Below are 13,539 nucleotides of genomic sequence, written 5' to 3' on the forward strand. Positions count from 1 at the left end.
AGTTCTTTCTTTGATCTCACTTCAGCTTCTCTTCAACCTCAGAATTGTGATATGATGGTTCCTATTAGCCAGTCTGTCTGCTTATCCAAACAACTGAGCTCTCAAATTACTATTAGCCTGCTGTTTAAGTTCACTGGCATCATACAGGCTTGCACATAAATCAGTGGTAGACTCCACTGCAATAAGGGTGTTGACTGTAGACTTCCATATTACCTTCATAAAGGGCTCCATTTTGTTCTTCTTCCACGGCCTTCAGGAAAAGTTCTTTTGCCTGTGTAACAAATTACACAGAACACTCATAAATTTCTTACGAATACAAGCACAATGTCACTTGACTTAGAATTATTTTTCATCTTACCTACTGTACTCTATGAAGGAGATTAATAGAATAATTCCATAGAGTGAGAAGACATATTCATGTGCTACAAGCCATAACTGAAATTCCCAATCAACAAACTATCCATGTTCCTGTTGCTCACCCCTTAGCTAGTCTTTCAGAAAGCAGACTGCGAAGGTGACACAAAGCCAAGCGTAAAAACTAGAAAAATCAGTGTGGGACTACAGTAAGACATTAGTATGGAGACAACGGGTGTCTTGGTTTTGTCTGGGATAGAGCTAATTTTCTTCTTGGTGGCTAATGCAGTGCTGTGTTTTGGATTTGGTACGGGAACAGTGTGGTCTGGGACTTCTTGGTTTCTCTGGTCTTGCCAGTGAGAGGGCTGGAGGGGCACAGGGAATTGGGAGGGGACACAGCACAGCCGGGTCAGCTGACCTGAACTAGCTGAAGAGGTATTCCATACCACGGGACATCAAGCTCATACATAATCTGGGGTGGGGGGGTCGCCGGGGCCTGCAGATCACTGCTTAGGGACTGGCTGGGCATCAGTCAGCGGGTGGTGAGCAGCTGTGCTGTGCGTCACTAGTCTTCTTTCTCCCTTCCCTTTGGATTTCATTCCTCTCCCCTTCTCCCTCTTTTTCATTGTAACTATTATTGTTGTTATTAAAATTATTGGTCTTTAGTTTTTATTTTATCTCAGTTGTTAAACTGTTCTTATCTCACAACCCTAGAGCTTTACATTCCTTTAACCCCTTGGGTGAGGGGGGAGCGAGCAAGCAGCTGTATGGTACTTAATTACCAGCTGGGGTTAAACCACGACAACAGGTTAATCACCTCTGTTGTTCCTCTAGATTTAATTAATCATTAGCTTTTAGAGTAGTTATACTGCAACACTAACACGAACACAAAAATCCCCAAATTACACATTAGTTTTTTGTACCTTTTCCTCTTTTGCTATCTCCTGTTTCCCTCTGGCATCTACAGACTTTACTCCAGGTCCTCTTGAAGATGCTCTGCATGGCAGAGGTTCCAACCCACTAGAACTCATACCAGGGGCAAGCTCAAACATCCACTGAGCTCTGAACATCTGAAGCTCTGCCTAAAAAAATCCCATTAATTCTGACTTAGTACCACATATTCAGACGGTACAACTTCTAAGGAGAAATTATGAAGTACAAACACAAAAAAAGAACTTCAAAATTATGCTTTACACTTCTAACTTAGTTTCAGTGAGTCTAGACACAGCTGCTTTTACAGTAAATTTAACATAAAGTGCACAAGGACTTGTTCAATCTCATTCAATAACATAAGTGCTTTTATCTATACTAGAAGAAAAAGCGATGTTTCAAGAAGTGGTTGTTAGTACTACAGTTATGACCTAAGACTCCATTAAAAAGTATTATTTCTGGACATGATGTTTGTTCTTGTTTATGCAGTTATCTCAAGCAAGAAGTCAACTAGCTCTTGAAATTAAAATTTAGAAAACCTGATTTTTTGTACATAAGGATACTGAGCTTTATGACAATCAAGACTGTATATAATCTACAAACAAGATCTTACATTCCTTTCTCTTTTAAAAAGAAAGGACTATGCTCTGTGAAACAATACAAGTTGTAATTCTTGCCATGCATTTTTTTCAGCACCTTTGAAGCTACACTTTACATGTCTTTTGCAATCTTCATGACTTCTGGGGAGTTACTACACAGAAATCTAGTATCCTAAGAGAACACACTTTTTCTGTTAGACTGCCTTTATCAACTTTCTGCTCCATAAGACAGCGACAACTTAAACTGGAATTTGATCCACACAGAAACTGCTGTCTGATTTCTCTAGTTCATCAAATTCCAAATCTGACACAAATTTTCTTTTCATCTACACAGATAAATGAAGACTGAATCTAACACTTGGAACACAGTGCAAAGAGGGGCAGACAGATTAAGCGTTTGTCAGATCAACAATGTGTGGTAACTGAATGAGCATAAGTAATGCAGCTTAAATTGCAGCAGCACTATGTTTGTAAAAACACGAGACATACCTGAAGATTTGCTTCACTGGATCTTTCATTGTCATCAGTTCTTACCAAATCAGAGTGACAATCTTCTTCTGCTTCTGCCTAGTAGAGAGCAGTCAGATGTGATTATAGAGTCTGCATAAGTCCCTGCAGCACATTCACAAAGCACAACTGTCACGGACACACACCTAAAAAATTCTAAGCATACTCCCCTTTTCCACATTCTGTCCACTACTCCACAGATCAATCTTAATTGATGATAAAAATTAATTTTACAATTACTGGTATTGTTTGCACTTTCCTCTTAACCCAATGAAGTTTGGCTTTGCAGTTCAGTCACACCAATCCAACACAGGTTCATTATGTATCACTTGAAGGCTTACATGCATCAGAACGCTGCCATAACACCTGAATAAATACACTCAGCATCCAAGCCAAAGCATAGAACCAAAGCTTCATTAAGATTAAAGTCGTGTGCTTCATACAAGAAATTAAAATTTAATCATTATCTTCTCATTGTAAAGATAACCCGTAGTTTTGATTTGTTTAACATTTACAGAAGCACAAAAGACTAACAATAGATACTTTATGAAAACTGTGGGACAATACAAGCATTCTCCAAACTACATGTGAAACTAAAGAAAAAATGTATTGTAAAAGAAAATAAAAAGCTAGCATGAGAGCTTGACAGCTGCTTTTATTTACAGTACTGCTGTGAGACAGGATAAACAAATAAGACTTTAATACCTTTGAACAAACTTAACAGGGCTCTACATAGAATTTAGACTGCTAGTTTCAGAGCAAAACTTAAAAAGATGCAAATAAATTCTCATTTTGAAATATACTGGGATTTATGGAATCTATACTAAAACAAAGGAAAACTAATTCTGAGCATCAATAAGATATTCAATGACAACCACTGCAAGATGCCAGTAAGGAAAAATAAAACCTCAAGACAAACTAAAACGTTTGTTTAAATTTCTTCCTGCAGCTGAAGCATCCCAGGTTTTCTACCATTCTACACTGAAATTGACATCTATAGTTCTGCAAGTACACAATGCAAAGTGAAATTTTAAGAAGGTAAACCTGGCATTAAGATTACCACAACTAACTTACAGAACTTTTGTTTCCCACTCCTTCCTATTGTAAGCAGTGCACAAAGACTTCAAGTAACATTCTGTCAGTGAGATTCTTCTGAGTTCTCGTAAAGAAATCTCTATCCCCTACACAATCAAAGTGCAGAAATCAAAGCATTCTTGTATTCAGAAAACTTATAAAATTTTTATAGCATCTGGAAGTTCATGATCAAACTACACAATATTGGCAAACTTGATGGGATGGCAACATTTAATCTCTTTGTCTTGGTGACAAACACCTCCCTGGAGTTCAGCTGTAGCACTTGTCTCAGGTTCCAAAACAGCTACAAACTTACTGACTTGTCATCAGTAAAGGTGTTTTCACTGATGTCTCAGTCAATTTATCTTTTTCAATTGATAATGCAGACAGTGTTGGTTGGTTAAAGTAAACAGATACTGCATCCGTTTCTACACTTTTATTTTAAGGCTGCACATTTTTTATTTTTCTGTGGAGAAAACAGGTAAACCAGAGCACTCTAAAACACCAGCAGCATTAAACCTAAGCAAGGAGTAAGTAACTTAGAAGTTTCATGGGTTTTGATTCCAGAATTTGCAGGCAGTTAACATCCTATGAGTTACCATGTTATTATAGCATCCAGGGATTACATCTACGCTGGCTGAACAGAGATAGCCTAGGAACCAGCTAGCACTGAAATGGATGTCTGGAAGAGCATTATTATGGCACTGGGCTGACACAAGTAAGGCCCACCTCTGCCTGTGCAGAGTGCAAGGCTTCTGGTTTGCAGATTAATTATGCCCAGTCAGCTCTCAGTCTGGGAAGAATAAACCTGGTTTTATCTGCAAAATGCAGAAACCAGTAATTCCTAAACTAAATCAACAACACACTATCTTCACGTGCATAAAGGCACACCCGTTAAAACCCTTAGCTCATTAAGACTGTAAATAAACTAATTTAAGAGTAAGAGTTAAAATTATTTCTAAGGTTAAGAAGCTGGCTGAAGTTTACCTCGTGTTCAAAAAGTTTTTGCTTCAGTAATCTGTTCAAGAGTTTTGATTTCCATCCCCTCGTCTCTGTTCAGCTGCCCTGCTTCTCCTCTATTTCTGAGTCACAGTCAGTCATGATTCTGGACCAACTGCTTCCAAAATATCATTCAACGCTCTTTAAAATTTGAGTGTGCTCTCAATCCAAACAGAAAATACATACTATACACTATGAAGACCTAGTCCACAGCCTAAAAGCTGTCAAAAAACATCATGAAGTTGATTACAACTGAAGTTTTTACTTTTGTCATTACCTCCTCTATACCAAGTGCATGTGTGGTCTGAAGTCTCTCACATCACAGGTTTGTCTTCTGACAGCAGTGTCAGCGTAAGTGACCATCCCTCTAAATTTACCAGTAATGCAATTCATTCACATGGCTACTGTATGACTAACTGGACTGGATTAACAAACTTTCCACTATTTACTTGAATGCTGAAACCCTATGGCTTTGCTAGAATAAATGAGTAAACACAGGCATCCCTGAAGCAAGGATATTCACTAGCATACAGCTTACGAGACCACAGCTAGATCAGTTTGTAACTTGTAAAAATTGGCTCCTTGCCCCCACTCAGACAATATTTAAATTGCAGTTATAGTTTCTGAAGCTCACAGAATACTGTACTGTAATAGCTATGCAGTGGATAAATCTAGCCTGTTCCATCTTTACACTGTTGGCCTTCCTCCTGCTAAAAACAAGCTGTCATACGGAACAGTGACTTGATCCTGCTTGAAAGGGAGACATCCTTAGTGTGTGTACTGATCAGCTCAAATAATTTTCCATGAGAAAAGTGGTAGCCAGGCAAGTCAAAAGGTCAACATGTCAAAAGTAAACACCTGACTTAGGCTGCAACCTGTAAAAAGAAGTCAGCTGAGTAGGTTCGATTCTGATTCGTTTGCAAAGCTTTAGAAATCATTTGCTAAATGCAAGACTAGTTTATTTGCACAGCTTCGTTTTAACTGTTTTGCAATCAAAAATTGCATGCTGATTTCCTCAGAGCACAACAATCACTTGCTAAAGTGTTTGTAATGTCAAACCCTTTAATAGTTCAGATGTTTCAGCAAAACAAAGCCAAGATCAGAAACGGTTCAAAGTTGACCGTCACCATTTGAACAGGGCTACGGGCGAACTGCACAGAACCAAGGGACAAGCAAACATGACATAGCAGAACAGTGACTGACAGCTAACGTTTTTCATGTTTTATAAGAAAATTAGTAAGTCTCTCCATTTTTCTGTCAATGTGGTAGAAGCAACACTGTGTTGAAAAATAACGAGTTTTAATCGTGGTGGTAAGGCATTTTAAAAGCTTCTGAATGACATAAATAGTTTGAATGACCAAGCTCTCATCATGGATGCTTGAATCAATATTGAGGTGAGAACAGCAATACTGAATCTAACAGTATTTCTGAGATGTTAAGACACAAACTAAAGTAAGTAGAGTGCCTGGCCAACGGAGCCGTTTACCAGATGACTTTATGCCATCTACCTTTTCAGGGAAGAAAGAGAAACGTAGGGCAGGCTCCTCTGTAATGACACAGTGGTGGTACGTTCAGGTTTTTCTACGGACAGCTAGATCGCTCCTCAACCAAGCAGCCCCACTCACTCTTCAGCCCAAAATCCCCCGCGGAAGGGACCGGGATCACGGCACACTTCCCACCGGCACTGCCCGGTCCCGGTGCCCGCGGACAGGGCAGGGTGCGGGGCAGCAAGCACGGCTTTGAGGGGCCGCCCCTCCCGCCGCCGGGCACACACCCCTTGCCGCTGCCACCGCCCCCTCCCAACGCCCGCCACGGCGGCCTCGCCCCCACCGCCACCGCCTGCCCGCGGGGCGCCTGGCACCCCCCCCGCCCGCCCGCCCCAGGCCGCGCTGCCGCGGGGAGCCCGGCGCGACGGGCCCGGCCCGGCTCACCATGCTGCCGGCGCTCGGGCGGCGCTGTCCCCTCCCGGGGGTCTCTGCCCCCCCTGCTCGGTCCGTGCGTCCTCCCCGCGGGGGGAAATTAGCAGAGTTCTCGGTCGGAGAAGCGCACCACGCAGCGGGAGTAACTGCGGGCCCTGCGTACGGCAGCCATCTTCCCGGCGAGTGAGGGGCAGGCGGGCGGGAGCGGCGGAGACGCGCCCAGACAAACCCGCAAGGTCAGAGCGCCGCCTGACGCACGGGCCGCTCGGAGGCGCGGGCGCCGGCCGCGCGGACTACCCGCCCCAGCGCGCGCCGCAGCCCGCCGCGGCTCTGCCGCCTGTAGCGGAGCGCCGCGCTGCACGCCGGGAAACGTAGTCCGCGGGCGGCACCCCCTCGCGCCAGGGCCGCGCCGGCCGGGCAGCGGCGCCTCCACGGGCCGATCCCGCCCGGCGGCGGGGCAGAGCCTGCCGGGAAAAGTAGTCCGTGCCCCCAGGCGGCGAGCCCCGCGGACGCCGCTGAGCCTGTCCGGCCCCAGCGGTGGAGGCCGAGGGAAGGCGGCGGTGTCCGCGCACCGGGGGCGGCCTCCTGCCGCCTTGGTGCGGCCCCTCGGCCCGGCGTCAGCAGGAGCAGGGCCCGGCGCCGGAGCCGCCATTCCCGCTGTGACCGCGGGCAAACCGGGGCCTCGTTACAGACAAATTAATAACCAGGTAGCAAGGGAGCAGTTAGTGCTGTAGCTGTATAGATAGCAACGTTGCTGAGGTCGTGTGACTCTCACGACTACCTGCCCTGCACCCAGGGCACTCTCCAGCTCGGTGGAGAGAGCTGTTAGTGCCGCTGGGACACCCCGTTAGGTTTTCTAAAACAGGTTTTCTAAAACAGGGCTGAATGTAACGACTGGCCTCGATTTAGGTGGGGGGAAGGGCTGGGCAACCACAGTTCCCTCACACCTTTTTTAAGGAGCCAAGTTCTTAACAAGTGTGTGTTTTGCAGTAGGATTCACTGAGGTAAAACCCTCCTCCCCGAGGCGGGGAGCTGGGTCCCCCAGGCTCCGAGTTACACCAGCTCACCCCGCCTTGCAAGCCCCGGGAAGTAACTCTGTGTTGTGTAACTTTTAAAATGTAAATGAGGGAGCACAGAAAAGAAGGTAAAACTTAATCATTATTACTGTCAGATCTGATGATCAATTGTTTGAGGGTAATTTTTTTGTTCCCTTTTTCCTGCCCCCGGCCCCCTGTGCCTTACCCGGCCCTGCCGCAGCCGGGCAGGGTGGCGGTGCTCTGGGTGAGGGGGGTCCGCCCCGCCCCCCCCCCGCGGCGCGGCAGGTGTCGGTACCCTTTGCCGCTAGTTCGTAGCTCGGTATTTCTGCGTCCCTCTTTTATTATTTACACTCCTCTCGGGGACGTGAGACAAGCCAGTCACCAGGGGATTTTTATTCTCTTTTCGGTTACGTTAAAGCCCCCCTCAGCTGTATGTAATCACCTCTCGGGTAGCCGCGGTGCTGCGCCGTCGTCTCTCGCCTCCCCCGCCGACAGCCGCCTGCTTTTGGGGCGACCCCTAAACCCTCCCCGCGGCCGAAGCCGCGCCGGGGCCCGCAGGCCCTCGCTGCCCACCCTCCCGCGAGGGGACCAGCCGGGCGGCGCGGAGGCGAGCACCGCCGGCTTGACGGCCCTCCCGGCTGCTGTCGTGGGGCGTTATCCCCCCGCGGGGAGCCCCGCCGCCGTCGGGCGGGGAGCGCCAAAGGCCGGGGCCGGGGCGGGGGGCGCGGCGGCCGGCGGCGCCCTGAGCGAGGCCCGCGGTCGGCGTGGGCCGCAGCTGGGCTGAGGCGGCGCGAGGGGGCCGCGGCGGGAGCCGCCCGGAGCGGCGGCGCCGCCATTGGGGACCTCTGCCGCTTCGGCGGGCGGGGGCTCGGCTGGAGGAGGGCGCGCCCGCGCACCGTGAGTACCGCCGCGCCCGGGGAGCGCCGCGGGGGGGACCCGCCGGCGTGGCGGGGGTGCTGCGTCTCGGTGCGAGAAGTGGCTGGAGCTGGGTTACTCGCGTGTGGCGGGGCCGAGGCTGGGAATCGGCCGCCGCCGCAGCGTGAAGGCCGGGCGGGAGCCACGACTTAGCCTGCCGTGCGGGCAGGGCCCCGCGGCTCGCCTCCCCGCCATCGCGTAAATGCCGCGGGTCCTTCTGCTGCCGAGGGACTGGTGCCTCCCGCTGCCCCTGCCTTTGCTTTCGGCTCGTGGGGCACCTCCCAGTGCCTTCACAAACACACATAAACACCGGCTGCTGGGACAACAAAGATCGCAACCCGCGGCTTTACGCCAGGCCTTTCTCTGTGCATCCTGCTAGTAACGCTTTAGGGTTATTGCCAAAGCACTGAACGGATTTTGAAAGGCAGTTGCCGATTGTTTACTGTTTGCGTTTCTCAGCTGTGGCAGAGGGTGAGCCAGTTTCACTTTCAGTTCTCAGTGCTGCAGCCCTTCAAATGGGAGAGGATGCTTATTTAAGGCATACAAGTTTGAGTTATGCCGTGAATCAGAAAGTAGCCTTGGTACATTAAATCTGGCTTGCTTTTAAAGGGTATTTGCTGGTTGATTTCTAGGGGGGGGAAAGCCATGTTTACAGGTGAGGCAGAGTTTGAACATCATTGACAATATTGTGAAAATAAGGCTTTTATGTTTTTCTATTTAGTATCAACACACTCTTTTACTCCAAGACAGTTTTGTAGTTTGTATTCACATCCTCTTACGATGTGACCAGCTGGAGTAACCAAAGCTTTTTAACATAGAAACAGAACATTGCCTAAACGTAGCTTTATGCTATGCAGGTACACAGCGTGAAAACCAGCCAAAAAGAAACTGGTACTCCAAAGTGCCATTCTTACGGACAGGCTCTGTGTTCCTTGGCAAGTAGGACAAAATGCGGGATTAGGTCTCTTAATAAGGTGCTCAGTCATGGTTCTCTGTAGTAGTGTGTGGAGAGAAATGGGTGCTGCTAGGTGGCAATTCCTCCTGCCTGTCTGAGATGCTACCCAGTGTCTAAGACAGTGTTAGAGACATGTTGTTTCTTACTTATACACAGTGCTTGTTAAGGTGTATTAACATCATGTTTCCTAATTTTTGTTTGTTCCTGTATTGGTATTAGTGGGGCTAATGGGCTTAGAAGACTGAAAACAAAAGGATCCTTACAACATCTTGCATCCACAGGATTGTGGCGCTGCATTGATGTCACTTCAGAGTACAAGAAACATAATCCCATTACTTTTAAAAAACATAATTTGGCTTTGTGAAATAAGGCAAGATGGAGGACGGATTTAAGGCTGCGACAAAAAAATAAAAAAACCTAAACCCAAACTGTGAAATTATAGTTTAAATGCAGGTTACAGAAGGCAAAGGTCACCAGCCATGAATATTGCTGTCTTCTTGGAGCTGGAAAAAAAGGGAATGCAGGGACCAAACCCTCACTGCAGGGGAATTCTGTTTTATTCCAAACGTATGGTTAATTTGCATAGAATGGATAACAGTTATTCTAAACTAAAGTCTAAGAAATACTAGCAAGAATTAGATTAAATGAGGGAATAAGGACTTTTTGGCTTTATTATCTAGCATTCTGTTCATGCAGTGTCAGGACAAAAGGTGGGATAGATAGTCTGATGTAGCAACTGCTTCTGTAGACTGATTCATGCTTAGGGCTACTGTAGTGAGATACATCTGATCTTATCTGACACGAATATAATATGCTTCCTCTGGAGGCTTTGTTTAAGGGGCTACATATGGCGTATCGCTAGCATAGGACCTTATGTAAAGTCAGGAAATTCGTTTAACTGATGGCAGGATGACATGTGAGATGGTAACTTATGTATCTGATAATTTGGCTATAATAGGTTCCCTCCTGTATTACTGTAACACTTCATTTTTCTGACAGCAAACTCTTTTCTCCAAGCTATGAGGCTTTATTCTCTGCTTTTGGTAATTGTTTCTCCCGTTTGGGCTACCAGTGAGCTTGCTGTGAAGTACATCTAGCTTTAGTGTTAGAGTGGATTTGGGGAGCATACCCACTTAGCCCTGGTACAGGCTGGCCCAGATGAGAGACCAAGGCAAGTGTTTGTGTATAGCTTAGAAGGAATATATCTTGGAGCAGAATGGAGTCTGCAAACAAGCAATCTTGGAAGAGTACGGGATTCAAACGGATTATGTTCTGTGCTTTCAGACCAAAGGCTAAGTCTTGAAAACATGATTCCTGCAACTGTTCACACTGTCCTGAGTGCTCTATATTTATGCTGCCACAGAAAGAACTGGTTACACTCGGAGGAGAAACACAAGAAACACTAAGGACTGAAATGCGTTTGCGGCTAAAGTATCGTCATCATGAATAGGTATACAACCATCAGACAGCTTGGTGATGGGACCTATGGCTCTGTCCTCCTAGGGAGAAGCATTGAATCTGGAGAGCTAATAGCCATTAAAAAGTAAGTATTTTCATTTGTTATTTAACAGTGGATGGTTCAGGTTTTTTCATTCTATGGTCCACTTGGTCGTGCTTGTTTTGAGTACTTCACATTCCAGTTCCACACAGTGTTTGTATTGAGCATTTGCATGCTACCCCAGTACAAATCCAAAGTTCCTTGTATTCTCCAAAGCCTCAGCAGAAGATAAAGAGGTTGAGATATATAGGCTTATTGTAACAGTGCTCTGCTGCTAGGTGCAGTCATACGTGTATTATGTGTATTATTTAGAGTATTCTGCAGTGCTGCTTACATGGAACATAGGTTTCATGGGCTAATATCCAGTGTAATGTTAACGCTGAAGTCATAATTAACACGATGGATCTCATTATCCATAATCTGTATCTTTATATTCTACTACATATTGGTCTTTTCAGCTAAGATTTTCTTAAAATTTCTTGAAAAATCCACGATTTTCTCTGACACTTCAGTAATGGTTTCAGTTTGTAAATGGCGTATTTGTCCTAGCTGTGGTAAGAAACAACAGTAAAGCATTGCAGGCACCTTCCTGAAATACCAACCATGACCCAGGGACATACTTGTCCAAAGAGTTTTCAGTACAATGCTGGTTTGTATGAACAGTCAATAGCTAGCTTTAGGAACTTTGTAAATCCTCTGTGTTGAGGGTATTTTTCCTGTATCAAATCTTGGCAGAAGCACCTTTGATTTTCATTTTGCAACATGGTAGGAACTCAAAACTTTCAGAACAAACCAGAAGATGGTACTGTCTTAGATTACACATTAATGCCAATCCATTTGGAACAGAAATGGCCTGGTGGCTGAACACACAAGATGGCAGTTGCAAAAAACTACTTAAAAAAAAAAAAACCAGACCCTTTGAAGGGCTTGTAGTTCTTAAACTATTGTAACTATAAGAGCTGATTTCAGATTAAAAACTTGCTACAATAATAAGTAATGTTGAATTATTACTAAAGTCTGACAAAGACTCAGATCTTCAAAGGGTATCCTAACTCCCTCTGAAATCCAGACTCTAAACAGTTGGGTATTTTTGTAAGTTTAATATATGCTCTTGTGTGGGTGTGCCTTCATCCTGTTGGTCCGAAAGCATAAGAGTTATGTGTGAAAGAACTGAGTCATAATCAAAATGCATGTGAATAAATAGGACCATACATTACACACAAATAGTATGTTCAGAGTTATAGTCTGGCTTAGGAGAAAACAGATCTGCCACACAATTTGTTTCTGTTAGAGCAGAGTTGCTTGTAAGCTTGAAAGGAAAGGCAGAATTTGAAAAGAAGTTGGTATGATAGATGCAACTGGCAAGGGAGAGAGAAACATGGGAGCAGTGGACACTGAAAACTGGAGAAATACAACTTAGATGGGAAAAGTATTGAAATTACAGAGGAAGAATACAGAGAAGAGGAGCAAGAAGAATATGATAAAATTTGAGACACGGTGATTTAATTTAATTTTTCATTAGGTTTGTTTCAAAACTTAGTCTGAGTTGTTCATAACTGTCACAACCCTTGTTCTTTTTACAGTTAGGCTGTACTTCACCACATTGTATACTGGAAGGAAAAATAACATGCCCTGACTTACTGAAGGCTCTGAAATTTTTCAGCAAGATACATATAGGAAAAAGACAATCCTGTGTAATAGTAGTGCTTTTACATTCTATTAGAATGTACCTTATCCGGACATGTAAAGTTTTTTGACAAAGGAGATAACACCTTATAATTTGATAGAACTGAACTGTTAAGATATAATGAGACTTATGGGTCTAAGACCAGATGATGTCGATCATGTATTAATTGGCTTTTTCCCTTCTACTATTGCAGAATGAAGAGAAAGTTTTATTCCTGGGAGGAGTGCATGAACCTTCGAGAGGTTAAGGTATTTGTCTCATTCAATCATTGTCTTTAAAGTAGATGACCCCTGTAACATTTTTGAGGCAACATCGCATTCTTTCTACCCCTTTTACCAAAAACGTCCCCCAACATGAGCTGTGGCATATGGCATTACAGTTCTGTTTTCCTGGCTCTGCAAGTGAACGAGGTGTCTATAGTCTTACAAAAAATCATTTGGTTGCAGAGAGCTGCTTCCTCCTTGGTGAGTGGTGTGTGAGAGCGCCTCATATCACAAAACCTGAAGCTGATGGGTGTTTCAAAGCTTGATAAATAAACACATGCCCTTTGAACAGCAGTAGCCTTTGTACATGCAGTTGTTTCTGGATAGTTGGTTTGGTGGCAGACATATGACATGAAATTTTGACACCTGCAGAGCTTTAGGGGTATGTTCTAAAGACCTCTCTTAATTTCTAGTCCTTGCTATTAGTGTTGCAAACATGCAAAAAACTTAGGTCACTTTTCTTAAGTACTGAGTTAGTACTGTGCTGCTACAGCAAGAATGAATGTGGAATACACTGAAGATGTAAGAAGAAGGAAGAATGAAGACCCAAGTATGCTGGTTTTGGCTTGGATAGAGTTAATTTTTTTTCACAGTAGCTCATAAGGGTCTGTGTTTTGGATTTTTTTGGATTTGTGACCAAAACAGTACTGATGACAAGGCAGGGATGTTTTAGTTACTGCTCAGCAGTGCTTGCTCAACCTCAAGCCACCTGTTTTAGGGTGGGCAAGAGGCTGGGAGGGGACACAGCCAGAACAGCTGACCCAAACTGACCAAACTACCAAACTGTTCAGCAGTAAAAACT

The 13,539-nt window shown here is 45.0% G+C and overlaps 2 protein-coding genes across 7 annotated transcripts in view; one reads left to right on the plus strand and one right to left on the minus strand.

The window, feature by feature from the left end:
• Positions 1-6,732, minus strand: part of FBXO9 (F-box protein 9) — a 21,837-nt gene extending 15,105 nt beyond the window's left edge. The window contains exons 1-4 of one of the 2 annotated variants that reach the window (XM_056344807.1): positions 6,395-6,732; positions 2,373-2,450; positions 1,278-1,436; positions 214-271 (exon numbers count right to left, since the gene is read on the minus strand). In XM_056344807.1, the coding sequence (XP_056200782.1) occupies positions 214-271; positions 1,278-1,436; positions 2,373-2,450; positions 6,395-6,397 (298 nt within the window). In that variant the 5' untranslated portion in view covers positions 6,398-6,732. The remainder of the gene's footprint in view (positions 1-213; positions 272-1,277; positions 1,437-2,372; positions 2,451-6,394) is intronic. The other variant, XM_056344808.1, reaches the window with a different exon arrangement.
• CILK1 (ciliogenesis associated kinase 1) overlaps positions 6,515-13,539 on the plus strand; it is a 26,126-nt gene continuing 19,101 nt past the window's right edge. Inside the window, exons 1-3 of one of the 5 annotated variants that reach the window (XM_056344802.1) lie at positions 6,515-6,618; positions 10,574-10,832; positions 12,668-12,722. In XM_056344802.1, coding sequence (XP_056200777.1) covers positions 10,732-10,832; positions 12,668-12,722 — 156 coding nt within the window. In that variant the 5' untranslated portion in view covers positions 6,515-6,618; positions 10,574-10,731. Of the gene's footprint in view, positions 6,619-7,312; positions 7,527-7,712; positions 8,317-10,573; positions 10,833-12,667; positions 12,723-13,539 lie in introns of those variants that run through there. The other 4 variants (XM_056344803.1, XM_056344805.1, XM_056344801.1 and 1 more) reach the window with 4 other exon arrangements.

The sequence above is a fragment of the Falco biarmicus genome, chromosome 6 (genome assembly GCF_023638135.1).
Source record: "Falco biarmicus isolate bFalBia1 chromosome 6, bFalBia1.pri, whole genome shotgun sequence".
NCBI lineage: Eukaryota > Metazoa > Chordata > Aves > Falconiformes > Falconidae > Falco > Falco biarmicus.